This window comes from Thamnophis sirtalis, unplaced genomic scaffold (assembly GCF_051295495.1).
Source record: "Thamnophis sirtalis isolate CommonGarterSnake01/CBP01778 unplaced genomic scaffold, rThaSir2_p1.2 scaffold_11, whole genome shotgun sequence".
In the NCBI taxonomy this organism is placed as follows: domain Eukaryota; kingdom Metazoa; phylum Chordata; class Lepidosauria; order Squamata; family Natricidae; genus Thamnophis; species Thamnophis sirtalis.
Window position 1 is genome coordinate 23,745,366 of NW_028261391.1, and position 23,343 is coordinate 23,768,708.

General features: G+C 38.4%; 1 protein-coding gene across 1 annotated transcript in view; it reads right to left on the reverse strand.

Moving 5' to 3' along the window:
- KCNAB1 (potassium voltage-gated channel subfamily A regulatory beta subunit 1) overlaps nucleotides 1-23,343 on the reverse strand; it is a 148,658-nt gene that overhangs the window by 36,215 nt on the left and 89,100 nt on the right. Inside the window, exons 3-7 of the mRNA XM_014053021.2 lie at nucleotides 19,707-19,744; nucleotides 17,850-17,929; nucleotides 13,376-13,420; nucleotides 11,680-11,724; nucleotides 607-650 (exon numbers count right to left, since the gene is read on the reverse strand). Of these exons, the coding sequence (XP_013908496.1) occupies nucleotides 607-650; nucleotides 11,680-11,724; nucleotides 13,376-13,420; nucleotides 17,850-17,929; nucleotides 19,707-19,744 (252 nt within the window). The remainder of the gene's footprint in view (nucleotides 1-606; nucleotides 651-11,679; nucleotides 11,725-13,375; nucleotides 13,421-17,849; nucleotides 17,930-19,706; nucleotides 19,745-23,343) is intronic.

Below are 23,343 nucleotides of genomic sequence, written 5' to 3' on the forward strand. Positions count from 1 at the left end.
TTGGCTGGTTAACTTGCTCAATATATATCACACCTTTTCAGCTCAAGGAGACTTACATGGAAATATTCTTTCTTTATAGTAGGTGTGGCTGAATTAGATACTGGTTTAAAATTATCTGATGAGTTTCCATAGGTTACAATACTCCTTCCTCCATTTTCTCCTCTTCTTCTCTCCTCCCCTCTTTCTCTCCAATTTTGGTTAAACCAGTAGCATATCTGAGTCCAACAATGTAATCACTACACTACATAGGGTTTGTAGAATGGTTTACTACTTTGTGTAGAAAAAGAAATGCGCTATAGCACAGATTTGGAAAAAGTGGAGGCAGAAGCAACTCAAAAACATTCTGAATTCCAGTGGAAATGAGCATCTTCAAAACTGCTTTACACTTTCATTTAAATCTATTTCTCAGCCCTGTTCCTTCATTTGGATTATTGTACAAAATAATGTAACTGATTGTTGCAGCAGTTCAATGAGTATAAAATATGAAGCATTATTCTATACAAAATAGGAATGGTGAGATCTTGTTTTGTTTAGTTGCCCACAAACTAACCAGACTCCTTAAAGTGAGCAGCCTAGAAACATTTGTACAAATAAATAAGCAAATACCTTCAATAATGTGTTTCCTTGAAAGTCCTCTTTCTGTTTCAGCTCTGCAAAAAAAAATGTACACATTATTTTCATATGTTTGATTAGTATGGAAAACTATTTGTTAAAAACAATATATTTTACTAATAATAATGCCCTTGGATAAAATATACAACCATACGTGTTGACAAGCAACTGTGGCATGTGGTTTTTAGTGGCCTGGTTTGACTGTTGTTCTGCTGATGTGAGTCATTAAATGGAATTGGAAAAAGAGAGAGAGAAAGCTCAATTTTGGCTGTGGAAGGGCAGCTGTGCTGACATGATGGCTGATAAGCTGACCAGGCTGTTGAGAGGAGTTACAGAGATAGCAAAAGCCCAGTGGTTCCCAAACTTGGCAACTTTAAGACTTGTGGACTTCAACTCCCAGAATTCTGGCTGGCTGGAGAATTCTGGGAGTTGAAGTCCACAAGTCTTAAAGTTGCCAAGTTTGGGAACCACTGATCTAGCCTGGTATATCTAGGCATTGGGCACTAGAATCCTGAAGAGACATCCACCTCCTCGGTTGCTAGGAGATATGCTACTGGTTCGACCAACATTGGAGAGAAAGAGGGGAGGAGAGAAGAAGAGGAGAAAATGGAGGAAGGAGTATTACGTAAGGTTTTGCCCCCTTGATTTATCTATAAAAAATAATAAAGGCAGGAATGCCTATGAGGTTCTTAGTCATCCGTATCATGGCTGCATCAAAGATGTTTTCAAAAAGACAACAGAACTTTTTTTTTATTTGCTTGAAGATGTTTCGCTTGTCACCCAAAAAAGCTTCTTCAATTCTTCAGTTCTGAGAACTGAAGAAGCGTCTTGCATGATAAGTGAAATGTTTTCAATAAAACATTTTGAAAATATTTGTGGGGCAACAAAGATAGGAAATGAATGAATGAATGAATGAATGAATGGCTGAAGAGAAAAATTGGAAAACAAAGTTATATGTGTGTGCAGAGCAGTTGTCATTTCTTGGTCAGAAAAGGAGAATAAAGGTCTATGGGTGACTTCCCTGGAAGAAGGGGAAGAAGGGGAGTGAAGACCCAGAGAGAGGACATCTTCATGTCAGTCCCAAGATGGGAAGGAAGAGTTTCTCAGTCATTGGAAAAGCCCTGATCCTTGGGGAAGGACCGGACAGAAGACTATGACAGAAGTTCTTCCAAAAAAAGAGATCCAGAGGTTCTTCCCCAAACAGAAAAGCAGTAGGCATTCTAAGCAGCTCCAGGAGAAAGTTCATGACATAGCAACAGCACTTAAGACTTACATACCACTTCACAGTGTTTACAGCCCTCTTTAAGTGGTTTACAGAGTCAGACTATTGCCCCGAACAATCTGGGTCCTCTTTTTACCCACCTCGGAAGGATGGAAAGCTGAGTCAACCTTGAGCCTGGTGAGATTTGACCTGCCAAACTGGCAGCCGGTGATCAGCAGAAGTAGCCTGCAGTACTGCACTCTAACCACTGCGCCACCACGGCTCATAATATACTCTTAATGCTGAGTACATTATAGTTAAGTTCAGCCCGTTCTGTTCTTTTCATTCTTTCTCAACGAAGAAAACAGAGGAAAGAGATGGAGAGAAAAGGAGAGAAAGCAGGCGAGCTAGTAGGGGAGGGGGAAAGGAGAGCGGGGAGGATAGTCTCTGGGTGGAAATGTGATACCAGATAAACACTAGGACTGTGTTGTATATACCTATTGTAAATGCTTGTTATAAGTAGTTTCACTATAAATAGTAAACCTCTATTGTCTTGTTTTTCTGTGTCAATTACCACCCATGCATAGCAAAATACACCTCCAGTTCAAAAGAAACTTGTCACAATTTCACTTTGCAACAAAACATCCTTCTTGTTTTAAAGAATAGTCAACTTGGTTTTGACCTTCAACTATTATTTGTCAGCAGCTAATGGTGTCTGTTTACTACTTCTTGGCTCAGAAGCTATCTAGGGTTCGACCAGGCTTATATTTAAAAGAAAGACCCCAATAGATTACAAAGTTTAGACTAAATTGGGAGTTGAAAAAAACCCACACCCTGGAGAAAAGGAATGGCAAGCTGCTTCCATATTATTCTCAATAAAATTACAGGAACATATTCATGGAGTTTCCTGGAGTCAAACTGGATTTGAAGAGAGACTTTTATCTATCTATATATATTAAAAACGTAAGATAAGCTGAAACCTAACAGGTATCAAAGTTAGCGAGATGCCCTGTTAAAATTAATCAGTAGGCATAGAAACAGATCTTCGAGATGAATGATTCATTCAAAATTCTTTGGAAAAGAGCAATTCACTATGGATTTTATAGTCAGAAAATTTAAACTTCCATTTTATTTGGAATAAATAGCAAAGACATCTATGAGAAGCCCCTCAAATTATTAGCATTCTAGTAACAAACAGGTGCTTATTTATATTAATATAGTGCGATATTAATTTAGGATGCTTTTTGGTTCAAGAAGCAATAACACTTGTAAATTATAAGACTTTCAAATAATAATTAAATCCCATCGTACTTTGTAACAAAATTCTCCATATCAATCATTTTGTCATTATTTTCTACTTTGGCATTTATTCAACAAAAGAAATGAAAATAAGGCCGTGTAACCTAAAAAGTTGGTAATCTAGAATTGTAGAGAAGGTGTCCGAAAAGTTAAAGACAAGTTTGGTGCCTTTATATATTCAAAATAAAATAAAAAGAAATAGTATATTAACTGCTCTGAAGAAAGTACAGTAAGAACAGACAACAAAGGAAAACGGAAGCTGATCAATTCCTATTTTGTCTCTGAGTCGTCTTCAACAAGAGGGTATACATTCCAACAGCAGATTAGAAGGATGAAAGAGCCAGATTTAATCTTGAGATTAAAAGAAACATATTTTACATCTCTAAAACCATGTGAATTGCCTCCTATCTCCCAAAGGAGTTTTGACAAATCATGAAGAACTAGTGTAGTGCTAGTTGACGAGAGAGGGCAAATGCTATTTCAAGGTTCAGAAAGAGGAAAAAGGATACTATTGATTGCCAGTTTAAAACGTAACTGGGAAGATTGTACATTGACACCTGGCAAAGTTCTTGAGCAGTTCATAAAGAGTAATCTGTAAACATCTTGCAAACAATGTAAGGTTAGGCATTGGCTTGAAGTTGACAAGAACATATCCTAACCAAACAGACCATCTCATTTTTTATTAGTTAACTTCTTTAATAGATTAAGGCAGTGTTTTTCAACCTTTTTTGTGCAAAGGCACACTTTTTTCATGAAAAAAATCACGAGGCACACCACCATTAGAAAATGTTAAAATTTTTTAACTCTGTGCCTATATTGACTATATATAAAGTAATTCTCCCACGGCACACCTTACACTATGTCACGGCACACTAGTGTGCCGCGGCACAGTGGTTGAAAAACACTGGATTAAGGGATTGCTTTAGGTGCTGTATAACTTGATTTCAGCAAAGCATTTGATAAAAAAGCCCAGCAAACTAACTAAATGACCAACATAGCATTCCAATTAAGCGGATTGATAGTTGAAGCAAACCTTTATTCAAAATTCAATCATTGTCATTAAACTGCAGGGACAAATGGGAGGTGGGGGGAAGATTGCAAGGATTAGCTCTAGATCCTCTCTCATATTTTTAATAATGATGTGAAGATATAAAATAATTACTAAATTCACAAGTAAGAGAAAAATTGCACAAGGTACCTCATATAAAATGAATAAGATGAAAGTAAAATAAATATTAATAGGTTAAAGCAAAGCGTCATGAATCATGTGTTTTTTGCTATCCCCTTATGTGATAAACAAAATGAAATTATTTTTCCATGAGTACAATGAATTACTGTATTTCATCGTGGTTAAGTTCGGACAGGAAATAAATATGTCATTTAATAATTATTTTTAATTTACATAACACAGAGGTTCTCAAATATGGGAAGCAAAAACAAAGGTCAAAGTTGGAGTATTTAAACTGCTCATGCGTAGAAATGATTTGGAAAAAATGGGAAATAGATGTTACGAAGACACCTCCTGCCTGATCCCGCTATCTGCCAAATTCAGTTCAGATAATCTTTTGTTATTTGAAATATATTCTATTAATAGCAGCAGACAATAGGAACATTACCACAAGGTATGTAACTGACAGATGAGCGCTCCTTTCCATATTTTCTTGAATTAGCTTGGAAAATAAGGACATGTGTGATGCTACAATCTTTAAATCAGCACACCATTTACCTCACAATGAATGTAACAAAGCAGTGATTGCCCTAAAGAGATTCTCTTAATCAAAAGCAAAACAAACAAACAAACAAACAAACAAGTGAAAAGCATAGTATAGAATGTATGACTGGTCATAGGACTTGTGGAAAAGTTCTAGGAACTGTAACCGACTGCACTGAACATGAATCAATGTGGTGATTTGTGGTGTGGCTGTAAAAAAGAGTAAATGCTGTTTAGGTTGTTGATTTAATACCACAGATCCAAAGCACGAAAAATAATAGTTCTATTTTATTCTGTGTTGATCCAGCTACTGTCTTTGAAAAAAACTGAAATAGGAGCAAAAATAATCAGGGGGCTAGAAAGTTTTTGTGATAAGAAATAAAAATAGCTGGACATGTTAATTTTTAGAAGGGAGAACTACAGACAATATGTCATTCTTCAAATACCTCAAAGAATATCACAGAGAAAGTCAGAGACTGGCTTAATTATTCCAGAGTGCAGAATGTGGAGTTACAGATTCAAGGTACAGGAAGGAGATTTTAACTGAATGAAGGGGGGAAAATCGTAATAAGAGCCACAGAAAGTAGTACTAAGACAGAGATGGGACAGCCATTTGTCTTGGTTGCTGTGATTACAGGGGTATCTGAAGTCAAGATGGTAGGCATCACAGGGGATCCTACACACACACACACACACACACACACACACACACACACACACACACGACATACACAAAAGAGGCAGAGTTTCTATCACAGTGCGGTGGCTGCTTTGATTGTTGTCATTGCACACTGCAGAATTGATAAGACTCATATGACCCCTTCCAAATTTTGGGATTCCACCCTTCTTTCTCCTGAGTAGAGTTTAGAACAACAATATTGCCCTTATTACAGTTTAATTATTTTTCATGTGTTGAAGAAGTATTTAGACATCTTGTCTAAAATCCCTGACTACAAATTCAGACATCATACAATAAAAAATGGGTGAAGGGCAGGATTCAAATATAAAGGTAAAAAAAAATAGATTTTCAGGTTTCGTAATTGTCAGCTGATGTTGAGACATCTGCTCTTTCCTTTGGTTTCATCTTTTTTTTAAAAAAAAAGTTGCCATATTGTGTTATTGCATTGCTCATTAAAACACTGAGAAGTGAAATCTTTTAAAAATTGTCTGACATCTTAATGGAAAAACGAAGGCCATATCCTCTCACTTCTTCCTACTCTTTCTGCAGTTCCAGAGACCTCCTAGAAGTTAAGGGCAGGCGAAGCTACATATTCTGCCTACTCTACTCCCTTCTATCCAAAGAAAAGCAATGTACCAGGGGAAAAAGAAAAGTTTGAAGCCGCTCCAGCACAAAATGAAAAGAAAGAACAGCATCTTCATTTCCTTTACTCTCCTCTGTACCCAATCTGGCATCTGGCCAAACAAAAATGATTCTTCTGCCTGGAGCTTAGCGTGGAATCTACAAAACACTTCCCCTTTCACAGGAGGCATGTATACTGAGGAAGAGAAGGAGAAGATGTGGAGACTCTAGAAAGAGTGCAGAGAAGAGCAACAAAGATGATTAGGGGACTGGAGGCTAAAACATATGAAGAACAGTTGCAGGAACTGGATATATCTAGTTTAATGAAAAGAAGGACTAGGAGAGACATGATAGCAGTGTTCGAATATCTCAGGGGCTGCCACAAAGAAGAGGGAGTCAAACTATTTTCCAAGGCACCTGAGGGTAGAACAAGAAGCAATGGGTGGAAACTAATCAAGGAGAGAAGCAATTTAGAACTGAGGAGAAATTTCCTGACAGTTAGAACAATTAATCAGTGGAATAGCTTGCCTCCAGAAATTGTGAATGCTCCAACACTGGACGTTTTCAAGAAGACGTTGGATAGCCATTTGTCTGAAATGGTATAGGGTTTCCTGTCTAGGCAGGGGGTTGGACTAGAAGACCTCCAAGATCCCTTCCAACTCTGCTATTCTATTCTATTCTAATAAGACAAATGGGAGATTTGTCTGAAATACGTCTTAATGAAAGTGTTCAAATAAGCTTTGAGAGCAGCTATTTAAGGAGGCATTGGCAGGAAAAAAGAACAACAATTGATCTCATTCCTGAGACCATCCTCAAAATTTAAGTCTTTTCAAACATACCCTGGGTAGGGACAGAAGAAAGAATCTTTGATATATAGTTTCATAGTGGCTAACTAAGCTGAAGATTTTCTTCTGATGAAGCAACTGTCGATATAGCAAGTGCCAATATAGCTTTGAGCAGAGCTGACATGCCAATCATCTTTTAAATCTCTCCTTTTAACTCTCCAATTTACAGTATTGCTGGCAATTCCACTTCAACAACGAGGGAAGGTTCTGAAACTTCCAAACTTCCAACCTGAATGAATCGAGTCATCACGAAATCAAAATCACAAGCAATTCAGATGGAACACAGAATAGAAAAACAGTGAAACTGAGGAACAGAATTAACATAATGCCGGTTATAAATATTTAACGACATAAATCTGTTTCATGGTGTTCAGTTTCACCTAGTGATAAAAGTTTTATGGAAAATTTGAGGGACTCTTTCAATTTATTCACTGGGGTCCCAGTTTAGCAGAGCAATGTGTAGCAGGAGAAATGAACTCATGAAAAATATCTATAGTCAAATGCTTAAAGTACAAAAAAGTAAGTAAAATTATTCAGAAGATTCTGTGACTTGACAGAAACCCTGTGTTTTTTAATTTTCTGTAATACAGGAGGAAAGACTAAAATAAGTTCTCTACATTTTTCCTGTGGAAAACAAGCTAAAGGGAACATCTTAGGAGGCATTTTCTAGTCAGAGAAAAGAAGAAAGAAAGAAAGAGAAAGAAAGAGAGGGAGGGAGGGAGGGAGGGAGGGAAGAAGGAAGGAAGGAACTAAGATGGAATTCCTTGCTTGCTATCCGTACTCCTAATGTCTCTACTGCTCAATAGGATAAAAGATGCAAAAAAAAAATCAATATTTCTGCATCAAATCTCTAATAAATAAACTAACTCTTTAACTCACCAATCTCTCCCAGAAATTCTGATCTGATCTCTGATCTCCCCAGTAGACTCCATATTCAATCCAAGCTCAACCATTCACATTTCTACAAAGCATGCCTTTTTATTGCAGTATCTGCCTTTTGGAATTCATCAAACCACCCACCACCTGAGATTAGACTGGCCCTGATCCTGCCGGCTTTTTTGAGCTTTGAAGATTGGGGTTGGCTTGCACCACATCAGATTCTTTGCAACAGATTGTCTTCTTGCTTCAGTTGTCATAACAGGTATTTAATTTGCATTATGACTTTAAGTGATGTTAATCACCTGAGTGCCAGGCCTGCAGCCATATTCCCTTTGGATCTTTGGCCTGCCACACATTCTATTATTCTATTATGCCTTTACTATTGTGGAAAAATGGGAGGGGGGATTGTACGGAGTTAGATGCGATGTAGCCAAAACATCAAAATTCCTTCCAGAAAGCCAAGGTCATCCTTTGTCTTGGCACCTCTGTACCTGACCGGAACTGGATGGGTGGAACTGCCAGCATGGCAGGGGAAGATTGGACCATGTGACAGGATTGTGGGTGTGGGGCAAGATCTTGAACTTTCAACTGGGTGGGGAAAACCGCGGAAGCTTTCAGATTTGGGTTTTCCAGATGTGCTAACATGGCTCTCTTAATAAATTGGAACTTTGTTTTGGCTACATAGCATCTCTCTGTACAATCCCCCTTCCCATTTTCCCACAATAGAAAAAGCATAATAGAGTAATAGAGAGTGTGGCAGGCCAAAGATCCAAAAGGAATATGGCGCAGGCATGACATTGAGGTTACTATATGGAGCTGGATGGTCACATAAATTGAATTAATAATAAACATAATTTGATTAAACCCAAACTTAAAAGTACTGAAGCTTTCGGCTGTCTCTAGATCATGGTGTCTTTTCAACATTAGGCATTCTTTTAGGATGCAGCTTGTCTTGTTTTTGACTAAATGATTTTTTTTTTAAAAAAAAGCAAAAGCCATTCAACTTTGAATAATTTAGTCTCTACATTCTAAAGCTGGTTTTGGCACTTTTAAGATAATTTTAACCAATAAAAACTGGATGTCAGTTCTATGAGAGAGGGAAAAAATTCTGGTTTTTTTCATCTATCCCTGTGTAAGGGAAGAAAGAGGGAAAGTGAGTGAAACGAGTGTACATGAGAGCAAGCTGGGCTCAATTCTAATGAAAGAAAATGGTCTTGATTTGGTCTTGCTGCAAGAAATCATTTGAGCTTATGCCCAAGGGTGAGCCAGATATTTTTAACTCTCTTACATTTAATAAAACGCTTTCATTTCTGCAAAAGTTATTATTCACATCTATCCTGTTCCCCAACTGATAATAAGTATTACATGGATGAGAATTCTGTTTCCCAAAGGTTTTACAGTTGAAATTATGCAACTGAGAAACAGCAGAGGAAGACATGTGGTTATCATTTAATGTTCAGAACGTCTAGGATAATATATAAAAGAGAAGATAATCTACTTGCAAAATGCTGACATTTTATTGATGTCACTTCAAACACTCCGGGGATACTGGGAAGAAGGTGGGGAACAAGAATCACTTGGTTTTTATTACATACATACATATATACATATACATACATATATATGTGTGTGTGTGTGTGTGTGTGTATGTGTATATATATATATATCTATGTATGTATGCATGTATGTAATATATATGTATATGTGTGTGTATATATATATATATACACACACATATACATATATATTACATACATGTATGTAATATACATACATACATACCTACATGTATGCATAAGTATACATACCTACATGTATACATGTAGGTATGTGTGTGTGTATGTGTGTGTGTGTGTGTGTGTGTATATATATATTTTGCTAGTAGAGTAATAGAATCTCAAAAGCCTACCAAAGTCAATCTCCCATGCAACTTCTACCTAGTGTGATTTAAGGTGGAGTTACTCTAAGTCTACTACTCATGCTTTTCTCCTGCACAAGAATCTGTTCTGTAATGTCAGGTTTCTCCCTGTAATTTCTGCTGTGTTCCCAAGGTCTGTTAGGCAATCTTTCCACTGCTTCATTTGAGACTCATTTTTGTGCTCCACCATGAAATACATGGAGAGTGATGATACCCCTTCCAGTCTATGTAGATGACCAGTGCTGTCCCTTTTCCTTCCAATGCCATCCCGCTCAGCCCTAGTAGCCCATTTTGAAGCTGCCAGGACTTGAAAGAAGAGAGTTGTCCTGCTAGACTGCAGCATCTATTGGCACACCTGAAAAGCAGGTGGTATGTGCAGGTGGTAGGTCATGGAGTGAAATGGGAGAGATCATGTTCCATCCCTTCAGCATCAGTCAGCTGGTTTTTCATGATACTTTGAAACATGTGTTTAGCGTCCATTTGAGAGTGTGCTAAGTTCCTCTTCAGATTCCTTCTAAAGACAGATTTACTGCTTTTTTCAGAAGAATGCGACAAGTGTGCTTGGAAGTAGCCCAATGAACATATGGCAAGGGTGTGGAACAGGTGCTTATTGGGAGTTCTTTTTATAACCATTCCCCAGTGTATCTGTCAGATGTGAAGCCTAATTTTAACCACTGGTTTGGGGTTCTTCTGAAAGATCATACAACAGCTGACAGACAAGTGAGATTTCTACTAACAACTAGTTGAAGACCTCAGTCAGAGGTCCGCTGCAGTAAGAGAAAGGGAATGGCTCTAACGCGTTTCATACGTCTATGCTACTGCTAATCTAAAGATTAAATTGGAGACTTGGTGAATTCATGAAACTATATAGTTTGAATTCACACTCTCCTACAGCCCCAAAAGAATGAGCCTGAAAGACAACATACAGGGAGTAGGGGCAAAGGAGGATGTGTACCAGCCTAAAGCTTCAAAAGTAACTTTGATTGAATGATAGATGAAGCAGTTCATATTGCAAACTGTAGTAAAGCTTCCATGGCTTGTTGCTTGTTTAAGAGGGGGGGGGGACTATTTTGAGCTGGGAACAGCCAAGAATAATATTAAATTGCTTCAGATATGCACAGGATGACTTAAAAGCAACCATATCAGGATGTTAGGACAATAGGGCATGTTTAGCTATGGTTAGGTACAAATGGGGAAATACTCCATGTTTCATTCTGATATTTCTGTGTTCAAGAGAAGTATTCTTTTTGTCAGTATTTCAACATTTCTGGAATTCTGGAAAAAGAGTCAGGTTTATACTTTGAGTTTAAAACTGTACTGTGTGCTAAATATACAATTTAGTGCCATGTTTGAGTCACCTATTTCAATCTTCAAATGAAATATTACATTGCCAAATATGTTGCATTTGTGTTACTTTTTGAAAATAGACATGATACCAGACTAAAATTTAAAGCCCAGAGTTTTAGTTTAAAGCTGTACTTTCTGCAAAAATTTAACTTTAGCAAATGTTCTCTGGACAAATCTAGACTTTGTGATTTACATATCATGCTGGTTCTTGGTTTTTGACCACCCAAAGAAGGGTCTTTGAAGGGAGAATGAGTAACTGAAGAGAGTATGGCATCCCTCTAATTAACTAAGCACGTGCAATAAATTTTCTTTTTCCAACATCTGACTTCTTCTCCAAATACATTTATTGACAGAATAACCAGTTTTAAAATCAAAATGTTTGCCTATTTTTTGGGGGGAGGGGGAGGGAAGAATCCAAATTAGTGCCTTCACCAACCAAGATGTAATACAGTAGTACCATGTCATGTTGATACTTATGATATAAGCATGCACTATATAAATACACACATAAAGCTAGAGAAATACATTATTTCCATAACAAAGGAAATCACAGTATACAGTACTTACTTTCCACCCCAGTAGAGCTTTGTTGTAATGACCAGACTTGATCTCCTAAACAAAGCAAATTACATTTCAGTTTTGTTCATTCCTTAAAAAATATCATTGTAGCCCCTGTTTTCCCTAATGCAGTTTCACCTCCTACATTGCCAATTTAAGCTACGTCTCTGAACAGAAAGTCATCCAAAAGACTTAGTGCAATTGCTAACATTATGACCGCTACATGTTAAAATTGTAGGGATGTTATTGAATGCTCAGTCTAATTCTTTTCTTAAGAAAACATGCATAGTATGAGAGGTTTGAGAAAACAGAGATACCTTATTATCACTACAAATATCTAAAGTACATGCTGAAGCAGCTAGAACGTTCCCATTTGTCATTGGCAATGAATTTGTGCAGCATTTGACAATGCCCATGGAACCCCAGAATAAAACAATACTGCAGTAATATAGTGGTACAATGCAATATGCATCATTCTTTCTTTTTTCAACTGTTCTATTTTTTTTCTTTTTATGTTCAATGTTATTTAAAAGTAGTATTAGTTAATAGCAGGAAGTAGTAAGAAGCAGAAGCAGATGTAACTAAAATTTCATATGATTCTCTCATGAGGTCTCTCAAGATCTTGGAAGTAAAACTACCTGAATCTCAGAAAATATAACAGTTCGGCTATTTGCTTGTATCAGACACCTGAAAACATTTTTGATCTATATTATGTACTTTGGCTTTTTTCTTTCAAAAAGAGAGTGAGAAATTTCTTCCATTCTTCGTTTCCCTGAATGTGACTTGACAATTCAGTCTGTGATCTCTCTGTAAAGCACACAGCATGTTGAGCTTTCTAAAGTTTAAAAAAGTGAAAGAGATTTAAGTGAATTCCACTTCCACCTTTGTTTCAATCTGGCAAGTGTTTCTACAGATTTCTTTTTTTTTAAATTCAGTAAAAACGTACTGGTCTGGAAAAACGACTCTGCACAAATTGGCAGTAGAAAGAAGCAGAATTTTGATGGCCTGCACCTTCCTACCTGTAATACTTTCAGACAGTCAGTCTGTGGAGGATATATGTTGACACTGCGTTTTCAAATAATTGAACCGGAATGAAGTCAATGGGCTTTAAAAAGATAAAGGTACCATTCTTTTAAAATCTGCTTGTACAAAGGGGAAGCAAATTCTGACAGGTACCTACATCAATGTCTGTCAGGAAAAGTGAGAGAATGGGTTTAGTCCTTAAAACATCCCTCCTTTCCCTTTGCCTGTGAAGGCAAAGACCAAAAAATGGTAACACTACCATAGATAAGAGTCATAAAACGTTATTATGTGACTACACTTCGGTTTATTTTTCTATAAACCAATAGAATGCCCAGATGCATGCATTAAATCAGGACAATCTCAATAAAATTGGGACCTGTATAAAACCTCAGTGGAAACTTGAAAAGCTAAGCGTAACATATCTTTTCTAGTTATTTAAAGATATCCTCAAAACTTTGCCTAGGTCCATAAGGGCAAGGTATTGGGAGTATTCCAGCTTCTTAAGCAAACCGTCAATAGAGCAGTTGGTAGAAGTTGGTCTCTGTGGTCTCTTACAGAAATAGGAAGCTCAGAATTAGCCAGTAATGGATATGAGATCAGATCTATAAAGAGTTCTTAGAATCTGAATTATTCTCCATTCTACAATTAACAAAAAGAGCATATAAACAACAAAATATCCTACCTCCAGCCTTTCTTTTTGATAATGTTTCCCAAAATAATTTCAGCCCTGTAAAAATAAAAACATTTCATCCCTGTAAAAATAAAAACATTTACAGATCATAACATCCATGTGTTTCATTATTCACAATACTTGAACAGGTGTCACTTCTTTTTTTGGGGGGGGGGGAGCTGCATTGGTTGCCAATTTATTTCCAGGTGCAATGGGGGGGGGCAGCTGAAAGTCAGAGTGAACTAGTTCTCCTGAACTGGTTGGAACCGCTAGAATCCCACCCCTGCAGGTGGGTTCCATGTATTTAAAAATACATTTGGTGGGACCAAGAAAAAGGGCATTCTCTATAGGCTCCCTCCTTGTGGAAGATCATTCCTCCAGAGATAAAACTGGTCCCCTGCCCCACATTGCTTTTCTGAAAGACTCTCTAGATATGGTTCTGTCAGCAACTTTGGAGACCCTGGGTTGATATAGAGCTGATGAAGTGGCTTGTTTGATTGGATTTGTCGCTGCTATGCCGAGGGTGGGGAGAGGAGGAATGGGTTTTTAATTTCGGCTTTTTATTGCCATATATTGACCACAGTCACAGTGTGTGAGTTTGGCAGCTATATAAATGTGTTTAATAAATATAAATAAACATAAATTCTTATTTAATAATTTGTCATTTAAGTTTGAACAGATCATTCGTTTCCACACTTTTAAAAAAAATCTAATTAATAATTTTGGTTTTGGAACAGGGCAGAAGCACAGAAGTGTTTCATCATTTATAACTTCCTAGTTCTATTACGTTCACCAAGGTATTATGCTATGGTTTGAAGTTCTTCAGTTTGAAGACATAAAGGGAATGGAAAAGTCTTTGGTTACTGACTTGTATAAAAAGAAGAAATAAGAGGCTGCTAGCAAGGACGGAAGATTGATGCACATCTCATCTTATGGCAGAGAAGAAATATAAATATAGATATTCAGACACATGGGAATCAATGTTTTATTTTCTCTCTCTCTATTTAACAGAATAATTTTGCTCTGTCTCCAAATGTCTCAGCAGAGTTTGTGTCCATGGAGAGCAAAATGTCACAATTTTTACTCAGAAAATACCACCAAGTCATCTGGTCACAAAGGCAAACCAGTCTGTGGTGCCTTGAATCACAACTGCGGGATATGGGGTATTTTTTGTGGTGTTCAAACTGTTTTGTGAAATGTTTCACCCCCAGAAAATATACTTCCAATGTTCCTTTATCTCTAAGCAAGCACCTCCATTTTAAAGTGCAAAGTTTTTTGTTTTTAGCTTTAAGGGAGATATTGAGACCAGAGTTTAGAGGAACCCAGGTTCAGAGTCAGTATTATGCAAGCCTTGCTGCATTTGAAATCCCTAAATAAATTCAGAACACACAGAGAATTGCAGAAGTATGATGTATGGAGATCCTGAGAACTGAGATAAACTCAGATAAACAGAACAAGAAGTACATCAGATGGACGCCTATGTCTCTGTGTATATGTTTTGTCTGTGTATATGTAAAGGAACATGGATGAAAACGGGGACATATGGACAGAATTCCCCAAGGCCACTGAGCTATTGCAGAAAAACTCCTTTGCTTTATGATGGTGTCAACCAAGACTAAAAAGAGTGCAGAGAAGAGCAACAAAGAAGATTAGGGGACTGGAGACTAAAACATATGAAGAACGGTTGCAGGAACTGGGTATGTCTAGTTTAATGAAAAGAAGGACTAGGGGAGACATGATAGCAGTGTTCCAATATCTCAGGGGTTACCACAAAGAAGAGGGAGTCAAACTACTTTCCAAAGCACCTGAGGGTAGAACAAGAAGCAATGGGTGGAAACTAATCAAGGAGAGAAGCAACTTAGAATTGAGGAGAAATTTCTTGACAGTTAGAACAATTAATCAGTGGAACAGCTTGCCTCCAGAAGTTGTGAATGCTCCAACACTGGAAGTCTTTAACAAAATGTTGGCTAGCCATTTGTCTGAAACGATATAGGGTTTTGTGCCTAGGCAGGGGGTTGGACTAGAAGACCTCCAAGGTCCCTTCCAACTCTGCTATTGTATTCATTTGTATTTAAGACAAAAGCTGTGCATGAGTTTGGCCTGGTTGTGATCCTTTCTTTCTGTTCCCTCAGTTCTGCCTGCTACCATAGTCCAGCTTTGGCAGCCATCTGTCAACAGGCCTGGAGAGAATTTACAAAGAAATGTCTTTTTTTTTTTTGAGATATTTTGTGAAACAATTTGGCTCAGGCAGTTTCCACTAATGTATTAGCAGAAAGGAATTACTATAATCCTACTAAATTGGACGAGGTGAATCTCCTATCCCTCTCGTGTAATAAATGAAACAAATCCCCAGTTTTCTTGTCAGAAGAACAGCCATCACAGTACATACATATCACTGTAAATACAAACCAGTGGTGAAATTTATTTATTTATTTTTTACTACTGGTTCTGTGGGCATGGCTTGGTGGGCATGGCAGGGGAAGGATATTGTAAAATCTCCATTCCCCTCCCACTCCAGCTGAAGGAAACTAAAAATCCCTATTCCCTCCCCACTTCTGGGGGAAGGATATTGTAAAATATCCATTCCCACCCCACTCTGGGGCCAGCCAGAGGTGGTATTTGCCGGTTCTCCAAACAACTCAAATTCTCCGCTACCGGTTCTCCAGAATCTGTCAGAACCTGCTGGATTTCACCCCTGATACAGATGCACAACAGTATGTGAAATAGAAGCATGTTCAAAATTGTGCAACGAAAGTCACAGCACAGAGTTTGGGTTTAATTGGTGTAAGGAATAACACATAGGACATGATTTAAGACAGATCCCCATCAACCTAGTACTTTTCAGATGGTTTGGACTTCAGCTCACATAATCCTTAGCTAGTATAACATTATGGCAGTTTCATAAGATTAGCGAGGTGACCGTGTCCCATTTTTAGGTTGCCTGGAATTACTTATTTAGATGGAACTGGCAGGTTAAGAGGGATAAGTTGACGGTGAAATTATGGAGTACACTGAAGCTAGTAGGATTTCTCCTGTAATATTTGCTATGATGACAAATGCCACCGTATCAGTTATGTGAAATGGAGAGAGGAAACTCCTTGCTAATTTTAACAAACACGTTTCTTCTAGCTGACATTATTTTCTCTTTTTTTAGTCCAAGAACATAGGAAGCTGCCTTATACTAAACACAGGTAGTCCTCAATTTATAACCATGCATTTAGCAGCTGTTCAAAGTTACAATGACATGGAGAAAATGACTTACAGCCACTTATGACTATCACAATATCCCCAGAATCATGGGATCAATATTTGGATGCTGGGCCACCAGCATGTATTCACATCGGTTGCAGCATCCCAAGATCAGGTGATCACCATTTATGACCTTCCCAACTTCCCAATAAGCAACGCCAATGGGACAAGCCAGATTTGTGTAAGAATTGCGGTGATCTGCTTAACAACTGGGGTAGAATGGGAATAAAGTCAGGCATGACTCTCTCAACAACTGCCTTGCTTAGCAATAGCAGTAATAGCAGTTAGACTTATATACCGCTTCATAGGGCTTTCAGCCCTCTCTAAGCGGTTTACAGAGTCAGCATATCGCCCCCAACAATCCGGGTCCTCATTTTACCCACCTCGGAAGATGGAAGGCTGAGTCAACCCTGAGCCAGTGAGATTTGAACAGCCGAACTGCAGAACTGCAGTCAGCTGAAGTAGCCTGCAGTGCTGCATTTAACCACTGCGCCACCTCGGCTCTCGGCAATGGAAATGGAAATCATGGTTCCAACTGTAGTCATAAGTTGAGGGCTACCTATGATTCTATTCACTCATCCATCTAATCAGTGGTGGGTTGCAGGAGGTATGCCCTGGTACGGGTATACTGGTGACTGCCCGGAGCACTGGGTACCGTTCTGGTACGGTGCCCCAGAGGGCCCACCCGTCCGCCCATCGTCCTTACCTGTATTTGAACTCTTTGGCGCTTCCGCCCACGTGCATGGCACATATGGTGCCTGTGCAATGCTCTGCTGAGCAGCTGGAGCATTGCTGAGGCATCACTGGAGGGTAGTATGCATGCATGTACTACACGTGTGTGCGTGCACACTACACGTGTTCATGTGGTTGACGCCAGGCCCCGTTGCACTGTACTGGTTGCAAAGGGATCCAGAACCAACCACTGCATCTAGTCCCGTGATGGCGAACTTATGGCCCGCGTGCCAGAGATGGCACATGGAGCCATATTTTCTGGCATGGCAGCTTTCAGTGCCGGCATGTGCTGGTTGATACCAACAAACAGCAGATCCCCATGTTTTCAAACAGATGTTTTCCCCCTCCTATGTAAAGAGGCCTAGATTAAATGTGGGATTTTTTAAAAAAAGAAGTGAATTAAAGTTTAGTCATTGATCTATATGGTGCCTACTTGCAAAGCCATAATATTCAATTTAGAAGTAAAATCTACCTATGATGGAAGAATAGAGGCACAAATACGTACTTTCCAGCTGCATATACTTCTGCTGTGTCAAAGAGATTCACGCCACTTTCATACGCAATGGTCATTAGATGCTCAGCCACCTTTTGGAAATAGAGACATTAAATTAATCCTAGAAATATAATAACTCTCTGTCCTGAGTCTTCCAAATTCTGCAGGAATTACTCATTATGAAATAGTTTCAGGGCTTAATGCTTAATTTTTAAATTATGGACAATGGACCAAATTTAGGATGCAGGAAAGCAGATTGCCACTATTTTTTACCAACATTCATATTTTTGGATCTGGGATCTTTGTTCACACCAATTTCAAGTAGTTAAGCAGGTTAGTTTCCTTACTCAAGCTTGAAACTGCTTCTAATCATCTTCAACATTTACGCTTTATGTGATATACAGTGTACATTGCAATGCATACTAAAAGTTAACAATTAACTGTTTATCAATTCAGCTTTCTTATGATATATAACTTTTCAATCATGAAAGTGTACGCTACAATATGTTCATTAGCATTAAGGAAATCATTAAACTCAATGTGACTTGATTTCACCTACATAAATGGGTATAATTTTATAACTTAAAGTACTATTGATATAAATCATAGGGGTCATCAGAAGTAGGAAATCAATCTGCTCTATTATGTAATAGTGATAGATCAGGTATCTAAGAACAGTAATGGCTGAGAGTCATGATTCCATGGTTCACATTTCATTCTCTCAATAGCCTTGGTATCATGGCTTCAGAGATGTACACAATGCATATCTAATTTTAGGTGGCCCATGTCTGGATCAAAAAATTGCAGGGGTGGGCTTCAAAAATTTCAGCAATGGGTTCTCTGCCCGGTTGCTAGGTGGGCATGGGGATGGTGGCCATGGCTTAGTCTGCCTCCTGCACCACAGTGGGAGGGGGGGGGCATTTTCGCCTTCCCCAAGCTCCGGAGGCTTTCCCTGAGCTTCTGGGAAGGCAAAAACTGCCTCCCCCGGGCTCCGGAGGCTGGAAATGGGCCTGTTTCTGGCTTTCTGGAACTTCTGAGAGGCCCATTTTCCCCCTCCCCGAGCCTCTGCGTGGGCCCTGCACTTATCTCGCATCCAAAATGGGCTGTGTGGAGACTCCTGGGAGGGACGGGGTGGGGGGGAGGGCAGAGTGGGACAGGCAGCCGGGGGTGGGATTTGGAGGTGCACTGAACCGTTCATAATTTTAGCTATGGGTTCTCCCGAACCTGAGAGAACATGTAGCAGCCCACCTCTGAAAAAATGTACATTATATTTTATCTGGAAATGACCGAGCAATATTGGTCTAAGCTTGGATATGGCATTTCAGGAGGTGGGCAGCAGGAAAGCAGGGAAGGCCACTGGCAGCTGCAAATAAAGGAAAAAAAGATTCTGAGAAGAGCAGAAGGAATGAGTCAGATAGCCAGTGCTTGAATTCAAGGGTGGTAGCTCAGAGGAGGTAATGGAAAAGGCTGCATGTAAGCCATTAAGAAGACAAGGAGCAAGGGGAGATTCACCAATCTTGTCAATTAGCCCTCTAGAATTTTGGGGTGGGGGACAAAACCTAGAACAAATCTGCTCAGCTTTAAAGCTTATTCTTGCTATGAGTTCCATGTTACCTTCTTCGGAGACCAAGTTTGCCAAATCTGATCTAGGCTGTTATATTACCCTAGATGAAATAGTATATATTCAGTTAATAGAAATGAATTTTTGTTGTTGTTGTTATGATCATGCTTTGCCATATCCTGTTTAAATTTATTCAGACTTCCATGGCATGGTTTTTAATTTTAATGGAAACATTGAAGTTATGTAATTATTTCTAGATTGCTCAAGTTTTGTTTTTCTAGGTTGCCATTAAATGACACATCACTCACCTCATCTGAAACTTGACCTCCAAAGGTGACCCAAGTCCCTAGAAAGAAATGGACATTTATTAACATTTAGGACATTAATTTCATAAACCCAAATATATTATAATTAAGAAATTGTTCTCTATAGGATCTCCTGATGTTTGATTTGTTGAGAATCCATTATCTTACGAGATATTTCAATGATACTGAATTTTAACCACTGTACTAGCTGACCAGTTCCAGCACTCTAAACAGTTTCAACTAAGTAGGGATTCCTTCCTTTCAAACAGGAGACGAATGAAAATGCCCTGGGATTATGTGAATGTTTCCATACCAGTAGCATGGGTAGCTCTGGGATCCAAGCCAGATTTGATAAGCCTCATCTGTTTTTGGGAGCTGAGCTAATTTATTTCTAACTCTTCTTTGGTTTCTCAGAAACAGCAGCAAATTTGGCATTTTTCTCCAATGTGCTCCAATTTGGCATCCATTATAAATGGTTTTTCCCCCCACTGGGGAGAACTCTGGTCACACTCTGGCTTATGAACTCAAATGAACTATTACTTTTCTCCCAGTTCACCAATTCATTCCTGCAACTTCTTTTTCTTTATATACATTGGAATGGATTTGTTCCCTTTCCCAATCCATCTGCTTTGGCATCCTGAAACCAATCCCTGCTCACAGGACATGCTGACATGCCATCAATGCATCTTCACAACTTGCAAGTAGTTTGTAATGCAATAGCCAAAAAGTGGCTATGAAGCCTTTGGATATTTCAGTTTTACATTTTTTGTAAGCTGATCTTCCCTTAAGCCAATGGTTTTCTAAACAAACCACAAGAGAAGTGAACAGAAATAAAGACACTGAAACCATGTACCACTGTGTTTGTGCTAAAAAAACAACAACCCATGCTTCTTTCTTATGTGCGGCAAGACATAAGGGGATTTTTATTAGTCTAAAGTCACTAATAATTCAGGAAGTAGAATCTGATTATATGTGACATTTTTTGTATCTTTGCCATTAGATTCAAATTTGTATCATCAAATTTGTTTCTCTTCTTTTTTACAATAGATAAATAAGGAATACAATCTATTTGCAATAAATTCCATGGAAAAAATGGTATTCTACAAAAGCAAGCCATTTCCACAAAAGTGTTCATCTTTTAAATTAATAAACAAATAAAATGTCTACCTTTCTCAAAATGAGAAGCTAGCCCAAGAAAACCAGGCCACTTCATCAGAAATAACTAAAAATATCCCCGTGCTTAAAGTACAGATCAATTTTTATGTTGAATTTTTTGTAGTTATAAAACAAGCATGCGAATACAGCAAAATATCTAATACATTTACCATATAATTATAGCTTTGTTTAACATCGTTCCAAAGAACACGTTTATGATTTCTACAATACAGGTTTGTATAACCTGGAAAATGGCAACGCATAGACACATCACTTGCTCATTGCTACAGGTAAATTATTCTGAACTGTCTTAAAGGTGCTATTTCAAAGGCAACTGGACTTTCTTTGTTTTTCCTTGAAGAAGTGTCACCTCTCATCCATTCTTCAGTTCTGATGCTTCTTAGATGAGAAGCGAAACGTCTTCAAGGAAAATCCAAGAAAGTCCAGTTGCCTTTTGAAAAAGCACCTTTGGGTTACAACCAGGACCTGGATGACTGAGAATCTCCATAGACTTCTGAATTGTGTTATTCAAGTACACTTGCAAGAAGGACTGACCAATTCTTCAATTATTTCTCCGTAGTCATGTGGTTGGCATGACTAAACACCAAAGGCACACGGAAGGCTGTTACCTTCCCAACAAAGTGGGTTCCTATTTTTCTACTTGCATTTTTTTCGGCTTCAAGCCGAAAACACCAGCCTGAAGATGGTGAGTGAGACCTCGTCGAAACGTTGCCAAGACAATCTCAATCTTACATTGGAAAAGACCCGAATACAAGACCAGCATACCTATACCTGTGAAAATCTACGAAAACACATACTGTATAATATCTGCCATTGAGGGGAAAAAATCCCTTCCGTTGTTTAATATACAGTGATAACAAACTATTAGACCTTGCTGATCAGTAAAAACTGAAATAGTCTTTGTTTCTGTTCTCACCGGCAAGCTTTACAGATTGTGATATGGAAAGCAGAGTGCTGAAGTGTGAAAAATTGAATTAAAACATCACCCTTTGCACATTGTTACCTAGTTACCATGTCACTTTGATTCAATCACAGTTACAAGGCTCAACCTCAAAAGATGCCAAATCCAGTGTATGCATGCTCTAATATATAAGCGTTTCAGGGCTTGAACTGGAGGAATCAACAGGGAAATTTTGTAAAGCAGCATTTCGCAAGAGTACTGTAATGAGTAACCTAATATCATTTTCCTGGCCCAGAAGACTCTCAAAATTCCACATTGCCAGTAGTTCTCAATTTCTAACTACAATTGAGCCCAACATTTTTGTTGATAAGAGACACAGTTGGTAAGTGAATTTTGTTCCATTGTATGACCTTTCTTGTTATTAAGTGAGTAACATGGTTGTTAAGTAGATCGGGCTTCCTCATTGAGTTTTCTTGTGAGAAAGTCAGACAAGGTGATCACGTAACTCTGGGATGCTGTCATAAATATGAACCAATTGCCAAGCAGCTGTATTTCATGTGATCCTGGGGATGCTGCAATGGTCACAAGTGTGGAAAATGGTCTTAAGGAGCCGAGGTGGCGCAGTGGTTAGGGTGCAGTACTGCAGGCCACTTCAGCTGACTGTTATCTGCAGTTCAGCGGTTCTAATCTCACCGGCTCAAGGTTGACTCAGCCTTCCATCCTTTCGAGGTGGGTGAAATGAGGACCCAGACTGTGGGGGCGATATGCTGACTCTGTAAACCGCTTAGAGAGGGCTGAAAGCCCTATGAAGCGGTATATAAGTCTAACTGCTATTGCTATTAAGTCACATTTTTTTCAGTGCCATTGCAACTTCAAACAGTCACTAAAATAATTTGTAAGTCAAGGACTACTTGTAGTCCACTGGTCCAAAATGTATTTATATACCACTTTTATAAAATATATCAATACACCCATATATGATCAGGATAGGATTATGGAGATAATTAATGGAGTTAATGTAGAAAACAATATAAACCATAGAGTTGAATAAAAATAGTGTGGTAAATAACTTACATCTCTTTCTTCTGTGGTCCCAAAGCACCAGAGGGCAGGACAAAAAACAATGGATGGAAACTAATCAAGGAGAGAATCAACCTGGAATTCGGGAGAAACTTCCTAACAGTGAGGACAATTAACCAGTGGGACTCTTTGCCTTCAGAAGTTGTGGGTGCTTCATCACTGATGGTTTTAAACAAGAGACTGGACAGCCAGCTGTCTGAAATGGTATAGGGTCTCCTGCTTGAACAGGGGGCTGGACTAGAAGACCTCCAAGGTCTATTCCAGCTCTCTTCTGATTGATTGTTTTTTGTGGAATAGTATAATATTATGCATCAACTAAAATTCTGACAGATTTCTATCATCTCTGAAAACTTTTAATTTGAAGTGTTCTTTCAAAGCTTAACCACGAGGGGACAAAGTAATTAGGATTCTGTTTGTGTTTCCCACAAGGTTTGTTTTTGCATTTGAAATAAAGATATTTCAAATTTTAACATTTATTTCTTC